At 56.1% G+C, this 23,379-nt stretch overlaps 1 protein-coding gene and 1 long non-coding RNA gene across 3 annotated transcripts in view; both read right to left on the minus strand.

The window, feature by feature from the left end:
* ARHGEF18 (Rho/Rac guanine nucleotide exchange factor 18) overlaps positions 1-22,245 on the minus strand; it is a 90,306-nt gene extending 68,061 nt beyond the window's left edge. The window contains exons 1-5 of one of the 2 annotated variants that reach the window (XM_030299175.2): positions 21,744-22,245; positions 9,684-9,805; positions 1,736-1,995; positions 842-992; positions 130-244 (exon numbers count right to left, since the gene is read on the minus strand). In XM_030299175.2, coding sequence (XP_030155035.1) covers positions 130-244; positions 842-992; positions 1,736-1,995; positions 9,684-9,698 — 541 coding nt within the window. In that variant the 5' untranslated portion in view covers positions 9,699-9,805; positions 21,744-22,245. Of the gene's footprint in view, positions 1-129; positions 245-841; positions 993-1,735; positions 1,996-4,257; positions 4,640-9,683; positions 9,806-21,743 lie in introns of those variants that run through there. The other variant, XM_030299158.1, reaches the window with a different exon arrangement.
* On the minus strand, positions 4,877-9,635 carry LOC115503469. Its single transcript, XR_004342901.1, has 2 exons — positions 9,555-9,635; positions 4,877-6,241 (listed from the first exon to the last, which is right to left on the minus strand). It is a non-coding gene; the product is annotated as an uncharacterized LOC115503469 (long non-coding RNA).
* Positions 22,246-23,379: the final 1,134 nt, after the last annotated feature.

The following is a 23,379-nucleotide window of genomic DNA, read 5'->3' on the forward strand; positions in this document are numbered from 1 at the left end:
TAAGCCCCCTCCACCAGCAGCCCTTTCCCAAACTCTCAGGCCCAACTGGGGTCCCATCCAGGGAGTCCCCCAGCAGAACCCCCCTACCCTTCTTGGTTTGAATGAGGGAACCCCCCCAGGCTGGGCTACCTTGAACAGCAGGAGTGGGCACCTCCAAAGCCGGAGAGATTTCCAGGGAGCTGATCTCATCAAAGGACACGGGAACCGACCGTGACCTCACTCTTTTCTCAGGGCTGTCACATTCCTGTGGGGAATAGGCATCTCGATAAGCCAGGGAGGCAGCCCGGACTGCAGGCCAGCTCCCCAGATGGAGGGTCCCTAGCCCCATCCTCCAGCCATGGGCGGGGGCTTGCCTCCACCACCGGGCACAGGGATAGATCCCCGCAGCAGCAGCAGAGGGCTGGAGCCCCGAACTCTGAGCTCCAGATGTCAGCCCATCAGGGATTTCTCCCCAGGTCATGGTCCTGGCCAAAGGTGCCTCAGCCACAGGCTACAGCCCCGAGGCTGGAGTCCCAGACCTGAGACGAGATCCACCGGGTCACCGACGGGGCTTCCTGCCAGCTGCAAAGATGCAGAGACATCCCCCCAGCCTCCCAGACCGTGGGTTAGACTTGTGAGCGAGGATCCCCTACTGTGGACCCCACCCCAATGAAGAACGCTCAGGCCTGGGCTGGAATCTCAGGACTCAGTGACTCGCCGGTTATGGGCGGCCCCATGAACAACCCCGCTGTGACAGGTAAGTCCCACTAGCTGCAGGTAAGGAACCTCTTCCCTCCCACCCGCCGCGCTGGCTCCTGGGTCCCGAGCTGTGGTCCCGAGGGTGGTCATGGGTTGCACCCACCTTGCCTGGGTGCTCTGCTGGGGTCCCACCCCCAGACAGACACTGTTGGGTCCAGGCCTGCAGATCCTCTCCCGGCAAGTTCAGAGCAAGGCTAGCCAGTGTCCGAGGGAGACAGGGCCCCTCGTTCACAGCCGCGGCCTCGAGGCTGAGCCTGGCGGAAGAAGAGAGGAAGACAGGGCTTCAGTGTGTCTTCTCCACAGGGCTGTTTCCCCAGCTCCACATCCAGGGGCTTGGGGGGACCTGTGGGCCATCCTTCCCGGGGGGGGGGCAGGGAGGAGTGGTCAGGGTATAGGAAGGTGTTCAGTCTCCCCATATGGGAGGAGAGGTCGGGGAGCCTTGCTGGGGACTTTGCAGGTAGGTCCACACCTTTGCACGGAGGACACATCATGTTTACCCAGACCGGATGTCTGTTTGCGGTGACTTGGGAGGGGTTGAGGGAGGCAGGTGCGGGGTGGGGGGGCGGTCAAAGCCCCCCTCCACTGTGTGGGGCTGCTGCTGTGTGTGGAGTCAAGCACACGTCTGTGTTCCAATCACGAGTGCATCCGTGGCTTGGTGCATACGTGCACGACCAGTGGCACGTCACACATTTAGGCTTTTATGTAGGGGCTGGAGCGGGGCGAGCACGGACGCCTGCAGGCGAGTACGCTCGGTGCGCACGGGGCCCGTGTGTGCACCTGCCGCGCGAGCCTACGGTCTTCGTCTCGGGGTCGTGCGTGTTTATTCAGCGGGCACGCGGGCTCGTCCGCCCTCACAGGCTCTGTGTGCGGGACGCATGTGTGTCCGGGGAGCGGGTCTTTGGGGCTGCCTCCGACACTGCAGACACCGCCCCGCCCCCCTGCAGATTGCAGGGGCGAGGCCCCGCCCTGTGCTGGGGGCGCGTCACGGAAGCCTGACCTCTGCCAGCTCTCGGAGCAGCTCCGAGACCTTTCCCAGCTGCGTCTCCGAGGCCCGCCCTGGGACTCTGCCGAGGTGGAGAAGGGCGAATCTCCTCCGGCCTCTTCACTGGGGGGGCCGCTGTCCCTGGCCTCCCCAGGCTGGCTGTGGGAAAAGGCCCCAAGGCCCAGGTCCTGGAGATACTCGCTGCCCTGAAGGGCCCCCAAGTCCAAGCTGAGGTCCTCGGCGCTGTCGCTGAGCTGTCCTAGAAGGCCATCCTCCTGGAGACCCGTGTGGGAGGGGAAGAGGGCGTTGACCGCGGGTGCCAGAGGCCCCTGCCCATCACCCCCCCCCCCAGGTGGGGTGGAATGTCCCCCCAGGCGATCTGTCTAACCTGGGCCTTCAAGGCCTCATCCCAAAAAAGGGGTTGGAAGTCGGGACCTCTAGCCCCGACTCCACCTTGCTCGCTGGGTTTCCCTCCCATGGGCTTATAAAAGGGGGTAATAATCTCTGCTCTGCCTCCCCCCCCCCCACCACCTTGTTTAATGTCTTCGAATGCAGTTTGTAAAAGGGCAGCACACAGATAAGTCATCCTTGGCGCTAAGGGCAGAATTTCATGCAGCGCTGGGGCTCCCTGCCTTGTCCCTGGGGTGCTTGGTACATTTCCTCATAGGTCTGTTGGACCCCAAGTGTCCGTCCCAGGGCCAGGCTAGGGTGCAGCAGGTGAGAACCTTGCCTCAGGCACAAAATCAAAGCTGGGGGGGGGGCCCTCAAACTCAGGAATCCAGAAAAATCAGGTTAGTATAATATATATATTTTTAAAGTCAAGAGTCAGGGGCGCCTGGGTGGCTCAGCGTCTGACTTCGGCTCAGGTCATGATCCCTCGGTTCGTGGGTTCGAGCCCCATGTTGGGCTCTGGGCTGACAGCTTGGAGCCTGGAGCCTGCTTGGGATTCTGTGTCTCCCTCTCTCTCTCTCTCTCTGCCCCTCCTCTGTTCACACTCGGTGTGTGTGTGTGTGTGTGTGTGTGTCTCAAAAAATAAATACACAATAAAAATAATAAAAATAAATAAAATGTCAAGAGTCATGCAAAGAGAGTCACGATGAACAGATGATCAAAATGTTAAATCAAGACAGTAATGGACCCTGTGCTTGTACGACTCACCTCACTCCCGTCCCCTATTTCTGGCCCTGCTCCCTCAGGGTCTGGAGTGCTCCAGCCAACACCTTCCCCTTTCTGACAGGGAGAAGCCCAGGGGGCACATTACAAAAGGCTCTGGGGCCAGCCCCCTCGGCAGCCTCAAGCTGCCACCCACCCACCCGCAAGGCAGCGGTGTGCCAGCCCCCGTGAGACGCAGAAGATACACAGAAGTGGACGACGATGTGTCAGCCGCCAGTGCTCCCCACACAGTCATCCCGAACTAAACCTGCATTGTCACTAATGCCACAGCAGCTCCACCAGGGGGCATTGTTGTCCCACTTTCCAGATCAGGAGACTGAGGCTCAGGGAGGAACAAAGACTCGCCCTGGATCACACACAGTCGGACTCAAACTCAGGTCTGTTTGGATCCAAGCCCTCTGCTCTTTCTTACGCTTCTCTCTCCTTGCCCCAGTCCCTTTTCTCTTCTCTCTCTCCTTCCCAATCATTCTATCTGCCATTTTTTCCCCCAGCCAGGGAGCTTGCCTTTTCCTCTCCTTGTAAAACCTGTTCTCCTAGCTCACCTACGGTTGGCCTGGCAAACTCCTATTCATCCTTCAAAAGCCAGCTTGGGCATGTCCTCAGGCTGCCTTCCTGACTCCTCAAGGCTACGTAAGACGTCTCTCCCCTGGGCTGTCAGGACCTGTGGCACAGAGACTTTCCTTGTCCAGACTTTTGTTAGGAGTGTCCTCAGACCGGGTTTGGTGGGTAGGTGGGTGGATGGGTGGGCTTCTCCCCGCTGCCTCCTGCAAAGCCAATGCTGAGCATGGCCCCAGGCATCTATGTGGTCTCAGGCAGCCTGTGAGACACTGTCCCAGCTGGTGGCCTGAAGGGGCCACGAGGGAACACGGCCCCCTTCATGGACTCCACACAAGTCCCCCAGGAGGGCGCCCGTCTGGCTCAGTTGGTAAAGCATGTGCCTCTTGATCTCGGGGTTGTGAGTTCGAGCCCCAGGTTGGGCGTAGAGATTACTTTAAAATAAATAAATAAATAAACAAACAAATAAATAAAAAGATGGATGGTGATGTTAATAGATGTGCTTAAAAAGAAGAGGTCCCCAAGGATAGTATTGCCACATAAAATACAAGGCACTCAGTTATATTTCAATCTCAGATAAACCCCAACTATTTTTTTAGGATAAGTATATTCCAAAGCATCGTAATGTTTGACACTCAAATCTAACTGGGTGTCCTCTGATTTGGTTTCCTCAGTCTTGCAACCCTAACTCTGGACCATTTGGTCAGGCAGGGCCAGTCCTCTACCAGGAGAGGGAGAGCAGGGGGGCCCCTGCTATTGCCTGGTTTGGGGTATTTTCGGGGAAGCTTCCAATTCAAAATTGAAAATACCTGGAAAGAGGAGCTTTGCAGGGTCTGGCTTTTCCCACCGACCTCGCCTGCCTGGAGCTCTCCACGGTTTTGACCCCTTCCTTCTTCTTTTTCTTGTGGTAAGGTAGACATGACGTAAAATTTGCCATTGTCATCATTTTTAAGCATGCAGCTCGGTGACACTAAGGTACCGGGTAGCTTCTAATCTGCTGCCTGTCTATGAATCTGCCTAGCCTGGGGACCTCAAGTAAGTGGAATCGTACAATATTTGTCCTTTCGTGTCTGGTTTATTTCACTTAGCCTAATGTTTTCAAGTGTATCCGTATTCTAGCATGTATCAGAATTTCATTCCTTTTTAAGGCTGAATAACATTCTGTTGTCTGGGGCACCTGGGTGGCTCAGTCAGTTACACATTCAGCTCTTGGTTTCGGCTCAGGTCGTGATCTCACGGTTCGTGAGTTCGAGCCCCTGTGTCGGGCCCTGGGCCGACAGTGTGGAGCCTGCTTGGGATTCTCTCTCTCTCCCTCTCTCTCTGTCCCTCCCCTGCTGGCATGCACTCTATCTCTCTCTCAAAATAAATAAATGAAATTAAAAAAAAACCAAAAACCTTCCATTGTCTGGAAGGACAGCCCTGTATGGGTATCGGCAAAACCACATGTTGTGTCCCATTCATCCCGCGATGGACACCCGGTTGTCTCCACCATCTGGCTGTTGTGAGGCATGCTGCTGGGAACACGGGGGGGGGGGGACCTGCTGGAGCCCCTCTCCCCGCTTTTAATTCTTTTGGGAGCAGGAGGTATCCTGGGTTTGACTTCTGGAACACCCTCCATACAGCTCGCACGGCCTCCCTTTTCCTTGAATCTTCCCTTTGGACCCGCTGATCTTTGTCCTCCCCTCCCTGGCCGCTCCTTCTCTGCCCCCACTTCCTCCCTCTGTCCTTCATACGCCAGGCTCCCTCTTCTTCTCCGGCTTCTCCCGTCTCTGGCTGCGGCTGGCCCCGGGCGCCCCTCCCCTTCCTGCGACCTCCTCGCGGGTCTCCCCTTTCCCCAAATCACTCCAGTCCCATCCCTGGTGGCTGGACAACCTCTACGGACTCCCATCTCCCCTGCCACTGCCCGAAAGGTTTCCTCGTGTCTCTGGTTTTTCTCCTTCTGTAAACAGAAACATGTCAGGACAGCCTCTTGGCCTGGGCCGGGCCCCCTCCCCCTCCTCTGCATCTGGCCTCCCTCACCGGAGGCAGAAGTGGGATTGTGGCCAGGGCTGGGGGTGGCAGGGGTGATGGGCAGTTGTGGCACAGGCTGTCCTAGCTCCCAGCAGCAGGTACCCTGAGGGAGACGGGGGGGAGGGGGGGTGCCTCATCCTTTGCTTCGAAACCTCTTTCCTCCAACATTGCCCGGGTGAGAAAAGGTGGGAGCCAGCCCAACGGGGGCCTTTCCAGGCATCCGACTGAACAGTGTATGCTGGGCCTGACGCCCCAGAGAGGAGGCGATAAATCCAGGCTCTTGCTCGTGGCCCCTGAGGAGCCTGGGCCTCCGGCCGCCGGGGGGGGGGGGGGGGGGGGGGATGAGCTCCCCCAGTCAGACTCAGAGGCGAGATGTCCCCGGAATGCCCACTCTGCAGAAGGGCTTACAAGGTGCAGATTTGGATCGTACACAGATAAACTTCAACATGTGAATAGTTCCTTATCTCGTATCATTAGTAAGCCACGGCCCGCCAGAGCAACTTTAAGCGTGTTGTTTCTCCGGTTCCATTTCATCAGGTAGGAAAGGAGACGGGCATCAAACAAAGTAGCAAATAAATGGCAGGGCAGATGGCTCCTGAGTAGAAAAGCCTTAGTCAAAGGGTTGCCTCCCTGGTATGACTTGTATTAGCTCAGCGTGACCTCGGGCAAGTTCCAGCCCCTCTCGTGGCCTCAGTTTTCTCCTCTGTAAAATGGGTGTAATGCTGCCTTCTTGTAGGATTACTTGCTGTGTGGGTACGAGGTGGTGCGGACACATCGCAAACCCTGGATCAGTGGAAGCGATCTCATGTTAGTGGTTGTTTTAGGCCAGGGGATGACCAGCTCAGCTGGAGTTATGGGCTGGGCATAAGGGAGCTTTTCCAGAGCCAGGCTCGAGGTCTGCTCTAAACATTTAAAGGCTCCCAGAGGGGCGCCTGGGTGGCTCGGTCGGTTAGGCGTCCGACTTCGGCTCAGGTCATGATCTCACGGTCCGTGGGTTCGAGCCCCGCGTCGGGCTCTGTGCTGACAGCTCAGAGCCTGGAGCCTGCTTTGGATTCTGTGTCTCCCTCTCTCTGTGACCCTCCCCCGTTCATGCTCTGTCTCTCTCTGTCTCAAAAATAAATAAACATTAAAAAAAAAATTAAAAAATAAATAAATAAAGGCTCCCAGAGACCGGAGCCAGAAGGCCCCTGCCCCGATGCCCTGGTCAAGACCACCTCAAAGTGTGTGATCAGCACTGTCGGGACTGAGTTCACCCCAACCCATCCCTGCACCTACTAATTCTGGTCTCCCTGCCCTTTCCTCCAACAAAAGTATTGAATGCTGTCTCCAGTTGGTATGTCAAGGAGGCTTCTGAGACAGTTGTAGAAGGCTCAAGATGGAGGGAGGCGGGCCATTCAGCTGCAAGCCTGATGAGGTCTGTGTTTCCCTCACCAGAGGTGTGAACCCTCAGGGCCCAGCAGGCCCCTCCCAGGACCTCCTTGGAGCAAGCTGAGACCTTGGGAAACAGAGTTAAACGGAGTATTTTTGTACCCGATGTTTACAGATGCTGTTGGGAAGTTATCAATAAAAAGACTCTGTTACTAAAAGGGGGGGAAAAAAACCTGGGGCGCCTGGGTGGCTCAGTCGGTTGAGCGTCCGACTTGGGCTCAGGTCATGATCTCACGGTTCGTGGGTTCAGGCCCCACATCAGGCTCTGTGCTGAACACTTGCTCAGAGCCTGGAGCCTGCTTTGGATCTGTGTCTCCCCCCTCCTCTGCTCTCGCTCTGTCTCTCAAAGAATAAATAAAAGTAAAAAAATAAAAATAAAAAAAACTATTAAGTACAACCCAATTAGGAAAATTTAGACAATCTTTAGATAGATTGTCCAGAGCTCATTCCAAACCAAAAAAAACCCTATATCCAACCACATAAAATAGTGTCCACATGACATGTAAATGATCTCTCGAACTGGTCAAGTTTCACATATTGGTCAAGTTTCATGTATTTTAAAAAGGTCTACATCTTACCAATTAGTAGACAGGAGACTTTCAAGAAGTGTCCTATTAAATGTAAAAAGAAGGAGAGGAGAAGGAGGAGAAGAAGAAGAAGAAGAAGAAGAAAGAAGAAGAAGAAAGAAGAAAGAAGAAGAAGAAAAGAAAGAAAAGAAAAGAAAAAGAAAGAAAAAAAAAAAAAAAAAAAAAGAAAGAAAGAAGGAAAGAAAAAGAAAAAAAAAAAAGAAAAAGAAAGAAGAAAAAGAAAAAGAAGAAAGAAACAAGAAGAAAGAAAGAGAAGAAAGAAGGAAAGAGAAAGAAAGAAGAAAGAAATGAAAGAAAAGAAAGAAAGAAGAAAGAAAGAAAGAAGAAAGAAAGAAGAAATCAGGGGGTCTTCCTGGAGGAGGTGATAGTGAAGGAACAAATAAGAGTTGGTGAGGCAGAGGCCGCAGGTGAGGGCACTCCAGGCATCAAAAGGACAGGATGTTCAGCAGCCTGCAGGTTTGAGGGATCCCGCTGCCTTCCAACAACGGGCGTTCCTTCTGTCTGGAGGTGTGGAGGGGGGAGATGGGGCCGGATCAGCAGGCCTAGGTAGATCACCTAAGAACTTAATCTCTAAGTTCCAAATAGCGGTGGTAGGGAGTTCAGGCAGGGTGGGGGTGGGGGGGCGACTGTGGTTTGTCTTCGGAAAGATCGGAAAGATCAAAGATCGTGTGCAAGATGCAGAGTTGAGATGGGCCGGGAGGGGGGAGTGGGGAGGGGAAGCCTGGTGGAGTGAGTAGGACCCCTGGGGGGGGGGGGTGAGTGGTCCTGGTGGCCTCCACCGGGGCAGCGGAGAAGAAAGGAGAAACACGGACAGGGGTGCAGGTGCAGCGCTCACAGGGCTCGGGTGAGAGAGCAGGAGGGAAGGGACAGGGAAGTATCTTCCACTGGCCTCCAACTCTGGTGGCCAAGTAGATGACAATGACAGGGACGCGGGGGAGGGGTGCCCCCATTACCACCTCATCTGCCCAACTGCCTGCAGCTGACAGTTCCTATGGGAAGAGGTCCAGAGCCCTGAACTGCACTTGGGTCCTGCTCCTGTCTTTGTGCACACTGGATCCTTGCTGACCCCTGGGCTGATTCTTGTCTTTTTTTCTAGAGAACGAGAGAGACTGAGAGAGAGAGAGAGAGAGAGAGAGAATCGCAAGCAGGCTCCGTGCCAGCAGCACTAAGCCCGATGTGGGGCTCGAACCCAGGAACCGTGAGAACATGACCTGGGCCGAAACCAACACTCAGACACTTGGGACGCTTACCTGACTGAGCCACCCAGGCCCCCCCACTTGGGCCGATTCTTATCCTGCTGGGCCCTAGTCTCTCCTCCTACAAAATGAAAGGACGGATACACAGGACGCCTCGTGTGCTTTAACTGTGATGGACCCTCCTTTAGTGTGGGGGGTGGTGTAAAATGCCGCCCAGACCCCCCTGCAGCAAAGACGTGCCAACCCAGATGCTGGGAATGATGTCAGCAGGTGACTGTCGGCTGTCAGACCCCTTCCAGGAAGCCACACCTCTTCCTGAGCCGCCCACAGCCCACGCCTGATTGATGTGGGGACACAGCAGATGTGTGGTCTGCCCACCTCAGCCTGACTGGGGACCACTCTGCAAGGCTGCTCTGGCCCGGAGCTCCCCGGGGAAGCTTTCTCCTCCTTTTCCCTCCATCTGTCTACCCACCCACCCTTCCTTCCTTCTTCCCATCCGTCCGTCCGTCCGTGTACCCATCCCTCTGTCCGTCCCTCCTTCTTCCGTGCACCCATGCGTCTCCACATCCCTCCCTCCCTCTCCTTGCCCCAGCAAGGATTCCAGCCCCCTCGTCGCTGGTCAAACGGGACGGTCGCTACCTTGCCAGGTTTTTTTTTTTTTTTTTTTAATTTTTTTTTTCAACGTTTATTTATTTTTGGGACAGAGAGAGACAGAGCATGAACGGGGGAGGGTCAGAGAGAGAGGGAGACACAGAATCGGAAACAGGCTCCAGGCTCTGAGCCATCAGCCCAGAGCCTGACGCGGGGCTCGAACTCACGGACCGCGAGATCGTGACCTGGCTGAAGTCGGACGCTTAACCGACTGCGCCACCCAGGCGCCCCTACCTTGCCAGGTTTTAATGAGAGTTCTCGGAAATAATGCACGCCGAGCGCCTGGTACAAAGCACGCCTAAAAGTGTATGTGCCGCCCCTGCTGTCGTCGGCTCCCGCCCGTCTCAGCCACCAGACACCTGCCTGCTCATCCTCCATGGCGGGAAAGTCTGGGCGCCCAGGCCTCCAGGGGCCACCGCTGCTCCCGGCGGCTGCTGCTGCTGCTTCAGAGTCAAAGGGCTGGACACATGGCTTGGGCTCAGAACCTGTAGAGAAACGAGGGACGAGGTGTCAGGGCCAAGTGCGACGGGCTGAGGGGAGAGGACTCTTGAGTTCTGCAGCTGCTGCGGCTCTCCCGGGGCCTCGGTTGCCTCATCTATAAGATGGGCTGGTGGAAGGAGATGGTCTCAAAGATCTTGAAGCGAAGACGCGGGCCGTCACCTCCCCATCCTGCCTCCTGAGACTGTGGCAGACGTTTGTATTCACACAGGAGGCTCTTTCCTGCTGACTGATCATTCAGCCCCTCGGACTCCCACCCCCCCCGCCCCCTCCCCCGCCCCGGGACCATTTCTAGCAGCTCCTTAGAGTTCCTCAGAGCTCATCTCCTCAGAGTGAGATGAAATTGATTTGTCATACCTGCTCTGGCCAAAAGCCCTCATTCAATAGAATGGCTCCTTAAGACCGAGCGCAAGCGCCCAACGCCCACGTTGGGAGGGTCTCTGATGGGGGGACCCCAGGCTACCCCTGCCTTTGGGTCATATTTGCAGTTTCAGGGCTTTCTGGTTGCCATGGCAGAGAGGAGAAAACAAGGACTTTAGGGTCAACCAGACTGTGTCCTTGCCTGGACTTGCCTCCAATGGTTGCACACCTTTGGGGAAAGGACCTCTTTGAGCCTCAGTTTCCTCACCTGGGAGGTGGGCGTGACAATGCCTGCCTTTCAGAGCTGTGGGGAGGATGCAGGGGCCCTAGTGTGTGGAGCGTAGTCCTGGGGCACTTGGCCAGTCTTGGCCACCTTCCTTGCCCTCTAGGTCAGGAGGGTGCCCTGCCTTGACGTCGGGTCTTGGGCTGAGCCCCTTGCTGTGGGAAGGGGGGTGTACCCACTTTTTCTCTCCCCCTGCCCTTTATAATGCAGCCAGCACAGTCCCCCTACCTATTCGAATCCCCACGGAGGCTCCTGATCGCTCGCAGGAGGAATATTGAGACTCTTAGCCCGGCCACTGATGTCCACCGGGATATTCCTTCTGTGCCTGGTCCCCGCCCCTGCGGGACCTGCTGCTTGAGACCCTCCCCTTCCGTTCCTGCTCTGAGGCTGCCTGCTTGAAGACCTCACCCTGTTCCTTCCAGAAATCTCTGTCCGCCCCCGACCTGTGGTGCCTCTCTCATGTGTGTTTCATTTCCTTGCATTGCCTCGACATCGTCCCTGCTCCAACCCCCCTCCAAAGACATCCCTGACTCTGCCAAAACCAGGGAGGAGACCAGCGCGTCCTAAGTGACAGCAATGGCGGTCTCAGGTGGGGCCGAGACGGGGTGGGGAGTGGGAGGTCAGATGCCTTTGGAAAGTGCCGAGTTAGGTCCGCAGCTTGGGTCCCCTGTGGCTGGGTGACCCCATGGACCGTCCTAGTTAATGCTGAGCCAGGATAATTATGAGCCAACATCTGCTGTCATTCTCCAAAGGGTCTAGCTAGGGTGATACGTTTGTGGCCACCTTGCCTGCGACCATTGCTGCTGGCACAGGGAAAGGCTGGTGATGTCCCTAACCCAAACAGGCACCAGTGGACGAATAGATACACAAGAGTGACAGAGGCGCACGGAGCAGTAGGATTCAGCCACTAAAGGGAAGGGAGTTTGGACACTGCTACAACGTGGGGATTGACCTTGAAGACCTTACAAGCGAAGAAGCCAGTCGACAAAGACCATATGCCACGCGAGTGCATTTATATACAATGCCTGCAGAGGTGAAATCTGTAGAGAGAGAAGGCTGATTAGTGGTTGCCTAGGGCTTTGGGGGAAATAGAGGGTTATGGGGTGATGGCTGAAAGATGTGGTTTCTGTTGGGGTGATGGACGTGTTCTGAAGCTGTCGCAATGGCTGTGTAATACTGCGGATGTAGTTAAAGTTATCGAACTAAACACGTTAGATGGGTAAACCGGCTGGTGTGTGAATTACATCTCAATGAAACTGTTGCTCATGACATTCCCGGGGCCCCTTGTAGAACTTTGATGGGGCAGGTGCGCACAGGCTGCTGCTTCATTTCCTTCAAGGTGAATGAGCCTTTGATGCTCCGGGCCTGCCACAGTGTGTGAGGACGTCACTGCTTCCACCACGCCTGTGCTCCCGCCGCCCTCCGGGGCTGACGGAGGGCCTCTGCTCTGCTGTCCTCCTTAAGTCTCGCCTCTCCCGCCTTCCCCACCCTGAAGCCAGGGCCGCATCTATGACTCAGAGAAATGTCGGAATAAAACAAGCAGGCTGTGAGGGAGAAAAACCAGATGTGGGGCGGTGGGGGGGGGGTGGTCCGGGAGGCTGATGCGAGTCTGGGAGGGAAGGCGGAGCTGGCCCAGGGGTCAGTCACACCCCCTGCTCATGCCCAGGGGGCCTCAGGAAAGACTGAAGGGTCTGCCTGCTTCACTGGGCAGGGGCCTCATGGAGGCCTGAGGCCTCGACAGCCTGTAGAGGCCAAAGGCAGAACCTCAGACGTTGGGTTCTGCGATCCACAGGCTGAAAGTGAAAGGCCAGGGATGAGTTTACCTTTTCTATGGAAGCTTCTGAGCCAAGAATAGGCTGGACTTGACTTTGATGACAGACTCAACTCTGATCCTGGTATAACATGCTGAACCCCAATCTTTGTGTCACAGACTATAAGTCCTGATGCCAAAGGTCATAGACTGAACTTTGATTCTGGTGTCATAGACTGAGCCCCATCCTGGTGTCATGGACTGAGCCCCCACCCAACATCATAGACTGAGTCCTGATCCTGGTGTCATAGACTGAGTCCCATCCTGGTGTCATGGACTGAGCCCCCACCCAACATCATAGACTGAGTCCCATCCTGGTGTCATGGACTGAGCCCCCACCCAACATCATAGACTGAGCCCCATCCTGGTGTCATGGACTGAGCCCCCACCCAACATCATAGACTGAGTCCTGATCCTGGTGTCATAGACTGAGCCCCATCCTGGTGTCATGGACTGAGCCCCCACCCAACATCATAGACTGAGCCCCATCCTGGTGTCATGGACTGAGCCCCCACCCAACATCATAGACTGAGCCCCATCCTGGTGTCATGGACTGAGCCCCCACCCAACATCATAGACTGAGTCCTGATCCTGGTGTCATGAACTGAGCCCCCACCCAACATCATAGACTGAGTCCTGATCCTGGTGTCATAGACTGAGTCCCATCCTGGTGTCATGGACTGAGCCCCCACCCAACATCATAGACTGAGCCCCATCCTGGTGTCATGAACTGAGCCCCCACCCAACATCATAGACTGAGCCCCATCCTGGTGTCATGGACTGAGCCCCCACCCAACATCATAGACTGAGCCCCATCCTGGTGTCATGAACTGAGCCCCCACCCAACATCATAGACTGAGCCCCATCCTGGTGTCATGGACTGAGCCCCCACCCAACATCATAGACTGAGTCCGATCCTGGTATCATAGACTGAGCCCCATCCTCGTGTCATGGACTGAGCCCCCACCCAACATCATAGACTGAGACCTGATCCTGGTATCATAGACTGAGCCCCATCCTCGTGTCATGGACTGAGCCCCCACCCAACATCATAGACTGAGTCCGATCCTGGTGTCATGAACTGAGCCCCCACCCAACATCATAGACTGAGCCCCATCCTGGTGTCATGGACTGAGCCCCCACCCAACATCATAGACTGAGCCCCATCCTGGTGTCATGGACTGAGCCCCCACCCAACATCATAGACTGAGTCCGATCCTGGTGTCATGGACTGAACCCAATCCTGGTGTCATGGACTGAGCCCCCACCCAACATCATAGACTGAGACCTGATCCTGGTATCATAGACTGAGCCCCATCCTCGTGTCATGGACTGAGCCCCCACCCAACATCATAGACTGAGTCCGATCCTGGTGTCATGGACTGAGCCCCCACCCAACATCATAGACTGAGACCTGATCCTGGTGTCATAGACTGAGCCCCATCCTGGTGTCATGGACTGAGCCCCCACCCAACATCATAGACTGAGCCCCATCCTGGTGTCATGGACTGAGCCCCCACCCAACATCATAGACTGAGCCCCATCCTGGTGTCATGGACTGAGCCCCCACCCAACATCATAGACTGAGCCCCATCCTGGTGTCATGGACTGAGCCCCCACCCAACATCATAGACTGAGCCCCATCCTGGTGTCATGGACTGAGCCCCCACTCAACATCATAGACTGAGACCTGATCCTGGTGTCATAGACTGAGTTTCCATCCTAGTGCCACAAGCTGAATCCTGACCCTGCTTACAGACTGAGCCTTGACTCTGATGTTGCACACTGAACTCTGATTTTGATGGCAGATTCTCTTCCCCCAGACTCCAGACATTGTCTCCAGGGGCCTCTGGTCATTGCTGCCTAGTATTCCCATCCATACTCCAACCTCCAGCTGCCAAGACCAAACTCATTGTTTTCTTTCCTCCTCCTATGTCCCTGTGGCAGGGTGACAGTACTATCTTCCCAGTGACCTGGCCAGAAACCTGGAGACCAGCCTTCCCTCCTCACTACCCCTCAGGACACCAAGCCCCGTCAATTTCATCTCCCTGACATTTCTCCACTCTATCATCTTTACTTTTCTCTGCCATTGTTTGAATTTCAGTCCCCGTTCTCTCCCTGCCCAACCACAATTCTTGTTGGGGTTTTCTCACGCAAACAATGGTCAACCACAATTTCTACCCCACTATTGCACTGTAATTCGTTTACTTGTTCCCTTCTCTCTTTTTTTAATGTTTATTTTTGAGAGAGAGAGAGAGACAGAGAGTGAGTGGGGGAATGGCAGAGAGAGAGGGAGACACAGAATCTGAAGCAGGCTCCAGGCTCTGAGCTGTTAGCACAGAGCCCGACACGGGGCTTGAACCCACAAACCGTGAGATCATGACCTGAGCCGAAGTCAGATGGTTACTCGACTGAGCCACCCAGGTGCCCCATTTACTTGTTCCCTTCTAAGCCAGGAGTTCCATGGGCTATATCTGGTTCAACACCTGATTTTATAAATAAAGTTTTATTAGCACAAGTCACCCCCATTTGTGTATGTATTATCTACGACTGCTTTCATGCTGTAACAGCAGAGTTCAATAGTTGCATCAGAGACCACGTGACCTGCAAAGTCAAAAATATTTACTCTCTGGCACTTCAGAAAAAAAGCTTGCTGACCCCTGCTGCAGCCCATGAGGTTCATGAGGGCAGGTACTATATCTGACCCGCTTTCACATCCCCAAGCCCCAAGTGGTAAAATCTTATGTGTATTGATCAGCTCCCGTATACCTTGCCTAGTGCTAAGCCTATCAGGTATTTTGCGTCCTTCTATCCTCATAAGCCCTCGAGTGCTTTCTTTACAAAAGAGGAAACTGAGGCTTAGAGAACTTGTCCTAGGTCATACCATACTGGTAAGAGGCAGAGTTGGATGTGAACCCAGGAATTTCCACCTCCAAAGCAGGGGTTTATAACCACCAGGCTATCCTGTGGTAAGCTGATGAAAGTATGGATGAGTGAATAAATGATTGGAAGGGTGGATGGTTGGATGGATGAGTGAATACATTGTTGGATAGGTGGACGGATGGTTAGATAGTTGGTTAGCTGGCTGGATAGCTGGATGAATGGATAGTTGGTTGGCTGGATGGTTGGCTGGGTGGGTGGTTAGATGGTTATATAAATGGATTGATGGATGCTGGGATGCATGAATGAATGGATCCTTGGCTTCCTGGCTGTTTGGATGGATGGATGGGTAGATGGTTAGATGGGTGAATGGTTAGATGGTAAGATAGGTGGATGGTTATGTGGTTGGATGGATGGATGGATGGATGGATGGCTAGTTGAATGGATGGATGATAAGGTGGATGGACGAATGGGTGGATGGTTAGGTGAATGCATCCATGGATAGATGCATGGTGGCATGAATGGATAGTTTTTAGCTGGCTGGTTGGGTGGCTGGATACATGCATGCACAAATACATGGATGCATGGGCGGGTAGTTGGGTGGCTGGCTGATTGGATGGATGAATGATTAGATGGATGGATAGATCATTGGTTAGATGAATGTATGCATGGATGGATGCATAGTTGCATGGATGGATAGTTGGCTAGCTGGCTGGTTGGATGGATGCATGGATATGTGGATGGATGGATAGTCGGGATAGATGGGGTGGCAGTGTCCAGAGACAGTGAGGCATTCGTTATATTAAGGAAATGGCATTCTGAGGGGATGAGTGGGGGAGGGGGAAGATGTAGATAGAAGGGGGGCAGGACAGAGTCAGAGAAGCCAGGCAAGAGGGAAACCCAGTTAAGGCACAGAATGTACTCATTACGGATTCGGTGAGGCAACTTCCCTGCAGGTCCTAACTACCCTTTCCCCAGCCTTGTTTCATTCCCCAAATCCAACCCTATCATTTTCCCAGGAAGTCGCATTAGATGTCCAGATGGCCAGTTACAGAGCTTGAGAGGGGCACACAGAAAAGCCCTCTTCCTATGTATCTCCCTACTCCTCCCAGGGCTAAAGCCTGGAAGGACATTGTGAGGAAAGACTCTACTCCCCAGCACCATGCTTCTCGCTAAGGAGCCTGGATTCAGGTTCCACCATTAGCCCCTGCAGCCCCAGCCATAAAAGGGTGTAAGAGTGACTGCTGGTTTCCTCAGCTCACTCCCCCATCTGCCAGCCTATGAATCAGTCTCAATGTGCCTGGGCAGGAAGATGGGCTGGGCGGAGAGGCCAGGAGCGGGTGGAACTTCATAAGGATCTGGGTCCCAGACAGGGACTTCGGGGATCCATGGTTGATGCACTTGTTCTCTGGTATTGCCATCCACTGGTGGATTTAAAAGCCCTCCCCAGACCCTCCGGCTGCCCACACTGGCAGCTTCGTTTACCAGTCAGAACACAGCACAGCGGTAGCTCTGGGACAGAACTGTTTCCAGATCCTGGCCCCTCCAGCATGCGCTTGCTACGTGACCTCGAGCAAAAGTCACTCAGCCTCTCTCAACATCACGAGGGTTCAACAACCGGCGAGCAACTTCTCCCTTTCTGGGTATTCTTTTCTCGCGTCCCAGTGTCCGGGCCTCCCTCTGTCTCCCCGGGCCCAGCCTCCAGGTCCTCTGATACTCCCGTCTCCTTCTTGACCCAAGCAGGGTGCCTGGTACACATTAGGCCCTCAACCAGTCTGCGGAATGAATGAGCTAATGAATCTTCTCCCTGGCTTCCCCCCTGCATGAACACTCACGGTCACCCTGGACAGGCACTTGGCTCATGCAGGTGACAGTGGAGGCTAAGCAGTGGCCTGGAGTGGGCGAGGGTCGGGCAAAGGTGGGAGGCACGGGAGGAAGGACATCCAGGAGGCTCCTATCACACTGTCCCCCACACCCTGTGGCCCCTGATACTGGCTGGTTATCTTCAAGGGAAAACTCATCCTGAGATTTAAGGAGAAGCGTCTTTTTGCCAAAGCGATTCGCCCAGGCCTCGGGGGATATAATACAAGGGGCCTCTCCAGCCCCCACAGAAGTAAACTGAGGCCCCAGGACCCGGGAGGGGACCGCCACCAACCCCTTTCGTGTGTTGTGTTTGAGGGAGGTGTCCTCCAGAACCCCTCGGAGTCTCAAACCTCCTCTCTTTGGCCGCCTCCCTAGCTTCCATCTTGCCATCGCCCAGGAGCAAACAGCAGCAGGAACCCCCAGCCAGTCACCAGGGTGCCCCAAGGGAGTTCTGGGGTGGACTCTCGTTCTGCAAATGTACCTCCCGACACAAGGTCCTGGCTGAGCCTGGGGAGACGGTTCCTCTGAAGTGACAAGGACCCCATAAGCCTGTGATGTTCTGTTGGGCCCCGGGGGACTAGGGATCATGGAATTTGGGGCCGGATCAGGCAGAGCCTGTGCCCCAGGCAGAGGAAAGGCTCCAGGCTGTCCAGGGAGCCCTGCTGGGGGCGGGGGGACATGCCTGCTGGCCACTGCCCGCCCCCTTACCTCTCTTGAAGGCCCACCGCTTCAGCCACCGCTTGGAGAGGGCTGGCCAGGAGTGGTTGAGCGCTGAGTTAGCCATGGGGGCCCACGCGCGCGAGAGTGGTGGGTGCACAGCAGGGGCTGAAGCAGGAGTTTGGCCGGGAAGCCCTGCCAGGATGGGGCTGCCAGCAAGAGGGGCGGAGACTGCCGCCAGGGGCGGCCAGATGCATCAGCTGATGGGAGCTTGGGGCCAGGGCGGGGGGGCAGGGGGGCTGGGGGGCCAGGGACTCCAGCCTGGGGTGGGGGAAGGCCAAGCCCTGAGCACAAGCCCCCCTCACCCCTCCTCCATCTATAGGCGTCTCACCCTGGCCGGACTAGACATTCCCAGGACGGGCCGAAGAAAACGGCACTGTGAGTGGTGGTGACATCGGGGTCCTCAGAAGACAAGTTTAGACTGGGTCCTGAGGTGAGCTTGGGTGTGTGTGAACGTCTGCGTGTGCGTGTGTGTGTGCGTGCACCACTGGCTGTGATTTTGACCCTGCGTTTGTGAGTCTGCACACAGAGTGTGTATTTTCACATCTGTGCATGTGTGTGTGTGTGTTTAAGTTTTATTTATTTAAGTAATCTGTACACCCCCTGTGGGGCTTGAACCCATGACCCTGAGATCAAAGTCACGCACTCTTCCAGCCGAGCCAGCCAGGCGCCCCTGTGAGTGTGTGTTTGAGGGCAAATCTTGGGTGTCAAGTTGCCCATGTGGGGGTGAATAGGAACATCTGGGTGGTTCTCCCCCCAGCGTTTTGTTTTTTTAAGTTTATTTATTTATTTTGAGAGAAAGCGAGAGAGAGTGTGAGTCGGGGGGGGGGGGCAGAGAGAGAGAAGGAGAGAGAGAATCCCAAGCAGGCTCTGTGCCATCAGTTCAGAGCCCAACTCGGGGCTTGAACTCCTGAGCCATGAGATCATGACCTGAGCCGAAATCAGGAGTTGGGCACTTAAGCGACTGAGCCCCCCAGGCGCCCTTCCCCCCAGTTTTATTGAGATATAATGGACCCACGGCACCGCGTGCTTTTAAGGCACACGGGATAATGACTGGACTTTCATATACTGTGGAATGACCACAACACATGTCGCTAACTTCCATCACCTCATTTAGATACAAAAAAAAAAAAAAAAAGTTTTTTTTCCTTGTGATGAGAACTCTTAGTTTCTACTCTCTTAGCGACTTTTCCAGCACACCACGCAGCGGCGTTAACGCTGGTCACCACGCTGTGCGCATCACATCCCCAGGACTTACTTATCTTGTCACTGGAAGTTGGTCCCTTTTGAGCCCCTTCCTCCAATTCCTCCCCCCACCCCTACCCCCTGCCTCTGGAAGCCAGAAATCCAATCTCTTTTTCTATGGGTTTGGTTGCCGTTTTCAGATTCCACGTTTAAGTGAGATCATACAGCATTTGCCTTTCTCTGTCTGACTTACTCACTTAGCACAGTGTCCTCGGAGTCCATCCATGTTGTCCCAAGTGGCAGGACCTCCTTTTTTATAGCTGAATATTGTTTTTTAAAAAAAAACCTGCGATCCGGTGTGTGTGCCTGAAGGCCGGATGGTATCTGTGGGGTTGGATGTACAAGGCTCACCTGGGACCTGGGGAAATCTGCTTCTGTTACCTGGTCCCTGCCCGGGTTCCTGCGTGTCCGCGCGCGGTTGTGTACGTGTGAGCCGGGTGCGTGGGCTTTGCGTGCGAGGTCAGGTGTGCGGGCTCCGGTCAGCGCGCGTGGCCGTGCCGGTGCTGCCCCCTGGTGGTGGGGCCTCCCTACTGCACCCTCGCTCTCTGCGTCTGAAAAATCCTTTGTTCCCTGCTGACCCCCTCCCCCGGCTCCCCAGATCCTTTCTGTGACCTCCCAGCCCCAAACCGCTGTCACTGGTGAGAGGACCAAGGCTTTCTTCTTTCTGGAGTCCTGGCCCGCTGCCGCCCCCTCAGAGGAAAAGGCTGTCTGTCACTCCTCTCTTCAGTGACCCTCTGTCCCCTCCCTTCCCGAAGGGTTATCTGCACGCCTGCCTTTGCCTCCTGACACCCGCTTGAGCCCACAGCCCTTGTAGTCTTATTTCCACCCCCTCCAGTCTTCTAGATCTCTCTGGGGGCTAACTCCAATGGGAGAGTTTCCAGCCTCACCTTTCCTGACCCCTTCTTTCTTGAACGCCCCTCCCCCACCCCACGCCCAAGCTTCTCCTTCCTGTTTGTCCTCCAGTTTCCTTTCTGCCTTGGCCATCTTCCTTTCTCTGTCTGGCCTTTTTTTTAAATTTTATTTTTAAGTTTATTTATTTACTTTGAGAGAGAGAGAGAGAGAGAGAGAGAGAGAGACAGTGCAAGTGGGGGAGAGGCAGAGAGAGAGGGGGAGAAACAGACTCCCAAGCAGGTTCCTCAGGGTCAGTGCAGAACCCGTGTACCGTGAGATCGTGACCTGCGCCAAAGTCGGACACGTAACCGACTGAGCCACCCGGGCGCCCCTCTCTGTCTGACCTTTAAACTCTGTCCTTGGCCATCACGTGCCCTCCTCCCCATCTGCACATCCCTCGGGAGGTCAGCTCTCATAGTGTGAGTAGGTGACCGCACATCTTCCGCTCACGGAAAGATACAAAAACACCCACACTTTGCACAGCAGCACCCAGCGCCCTCCAGCACACGCGGACAGTGGCGGACACACGCGCACTCAGTTATACGCAGACGGCCAGGCTCGTCCGTGGAAACCCGGAGAATAGCCCGCGGAGCCGTGCTGCGGTTTGAATGCCCCGGCTCCCGCCACACACGTTTCCCTGCACGGGCTGCGGACGCCTCTCGGGGCTCCCCGACCTCCGGGGAGGCCTCCCACGCAGGTGGGAGGACTTTCTGTGGGTGCTGAAGCCCCGCCCCCCCCCGAGGGGCCAGCCAGCCTCAGGCGGAGGCCAAGGCCGGGTTTGCCATTTCTGCTTGGCCCTCTCTCACCAGAGCCCAGCCTGCGGAGATGGCAGACATTGGGGTCCCCCATCAGTCTCTCTCTTTTAGGCGTGACTTAGAAAGTGTCTAGACGCACACCTGTCCGGGCCCCGCTCAGGAAAACAAGGCTCTGGGTCCGGCAGGCTGAGCTCCTACTGTGCGCCCGGCACCGTGCTAAGATTCACATGCAAGGCCCGGGACACCCTGGGGAATGCGCCCCCTGAGCGTGGCATTCAAGGCCTTCCCCATGTGCCCTCAGCCTAACTCACCAGCTCCGTCCTCCCCGGCCCCAGCTCTCCCCTCCAGGTTCACCCCCTCCCGGTTCTCCTGGGCCACCGGACCGACCCCACGGTGCCTGAAGACTGAAGCCGCCTGCGGGCTGGGCGGCCCCGGGGCTGGGCGGAAGCAGGCCTGGGTGTGCCCTGCTCGAACCGCAGCCCTCTTCCCCCCTCGGCCCCACCCCGAGGCGGGCGGATGTGAGGCTCCCCAAGGTGGGCCTTGGTGGGAGCCAGGGGGCGCCTCCCGGGGTCAGAGCTCTGACCTGGAGGGCGTCCTCCTCCTCCTCAGAGGACCCGGGAAGACTGGGGTGGGCCCAGCTCACGACTGCTATCGGCCTTAAGAGGCAGCGTTTGTTTTGAAAGTCAGACGCCGGAGCCCCAATCTTTGGATGCTGCTTCAGGGAGGTCCGTGGGGGCCCCCGCGATCCGGTTTAGGAAGCGAAGTCCGCCCGGGGTGGGGACTCTGCCCCAGGGAGCACCGTCATTGACCCCCTGTCTGTGTCCCTTAAGCAGGCTTTGGCTACAAGGGGGCTCTATCTTCTTGTCTTGTCGGCTGCACGTGTCGTGGACCCCAGGCCCGGTGGGGGGGTGACCTTTCGGGGGCACAGACCTCTGCAGAACAGACAGGCGGGTCAAACGGTCATCCCCGCCCACTCAGGAAGCAGGCTGGCGGGAAGGTGGAGGGAGACGACCTGTGGTGTCTCTGCTGCCCCTCAGGACCCTGCCTCCCCCCCGCCTCCGCCACTGCCACCCTGTCTCTGTTGGTCACCGGTCCCCCAGGCCCCCGTGAAGGTCACTCACCAGAGAGAGGCTTGTCCTCGCTGCCGTGGGTACCCAGCCCGGCTACCAGCTCCTGTGGCCCCCACGACCCATGGCTGAGGCTTCCCGGTGGCCCAGGGGGAGCACTGGCGGGGCCCTCGGGAACCGCAGGGTGACCCAACTCTGTCTCAGCTTCCTCTTTCTCAACCGCCTGCCCGCCTGCCCGGTGCCTCTGTGGACCCCAGCCTTGGGCGGAGGCAGGGGTCTGAGGACAGCCCAGGCCAGGTTCTAGAAGCAGGGAGCCTCCCTGGCCGCACAGCTGGAGCACCCTGAGAAGTGGGGTGGGGAGCGGGGCGGGGAGTCTCAGCAGCCTCGCCCCCACCCCAGCGGCTTCCTGTGGAACCAACTGCCGAAGAGGAACGGGGTGCCAGGGCCTCACCCGGGCACACGGGTGCACAGAGGTGCACAGGGCACACGGATCGTGTGTGCACAGAGACACGGGTGCTCCGACCCCCAGGGACCCGCACTGGCTCGTGCGTGGGGACCCACGGGGTCACATGGACACACGGAGCGACCTGGGTCCCCGTGGCGTTCTGGTAAATGTTTAACAACCACCTCTCCGGCAGAGAGAGAGGGAGAGAGAGAAGCCCTGATGCGTACGCAGCATGTGCTGACTCCTGTGGTGTAAATCCCCCCCCCCCCCGCCCCCCGTAGCTGATTTCAACACCGACCTGATGCACTGAGCGTCCAATCGGGAGGAAAGGCTCAGACACGGCTCCAGAGTGTCACTGGAGTGGGTACTCGGGCACTAGGTGTCCTCAGAGACACGGGCCCCCTCGCGCATGGGTGTGTAGATACCCGCAGGTCCGGGGAGACTCGGTGGGGGGTGGAGAGAGAGCAGTGCACCTGCAGAGACCCCTGGGCGCACGCAGGGCTCACCCAGGCTCTTACACGCAGACACCGGGGGGTCCACGGGCACATGCACGGGTGTGACCACAACATGATGAATGGGGCCACGCGAAACCGTGTGCCGGCACGCGGGAGCGCCCACCCGGAGGCCGGAGAGGGGCCCGTGAGGAGACCGGCTCCCAGAGCCCCTTGTTATGTGTTCTGGAAGTTTGCGGGCTGCCTGTTAACTGCTGTCATCCTAAAACATTTAATTATATAAACTTGCAGATAACAGAAATCATGTTAAGAATGAAAGTACCGACCACTCAAACCCAGTACCGTACCGTGTGCCTGAGGCCACTGGACTGTGTGCTTAGAAATGGTTAAAGTGGGGGCGCCTGGGTGGCCGAAGGCGGCTGAGCGTCCGACTCTTGGTTTTGGCTCTGGTCACGATCTCACAGGTTGTGGGTTCGAGCCCCACACCCGGCTCCACGCTGACAGTTTGGAGCCTGCTTGGGATTCTCTCTCTCTCTCTCTCCTCTCTCTCTCTCTCTCTCTCTCCTTGTCTCTCTGACCCTCCCCGCTCACGCGCTCTTCCTCTCTCAAAATAAATACATACATAAATAATTGAAAAAAAGGTTAAAGTGCTAAATTTTACGTCATGTGGGTTTGCCGTAGTAAAATGAAGACATTCAGCCCCTCCCTAATTGTCTCGCTTCGTTATTCTCTCATCCGGGGCCGTCGAGGTCGTTTGTGGCGACCGAGCCTCCCTGGGGAAAATGCTGGAGAG

The sequence above is a fragment of the Lynx canadensis genome, chromosome A2, assembly GCF_007474595.2.
Source record: "Lynx canadensis isolate LIC74 chromosome A2, mLynCan4.pri.v2, whole genome shotgun sequence".
Lineage (NCBI taxonomy): Eukaryota > Metazoa > Chordata > Mammalia > Carnivora > Felidae > Lynx > Lynx canadensis.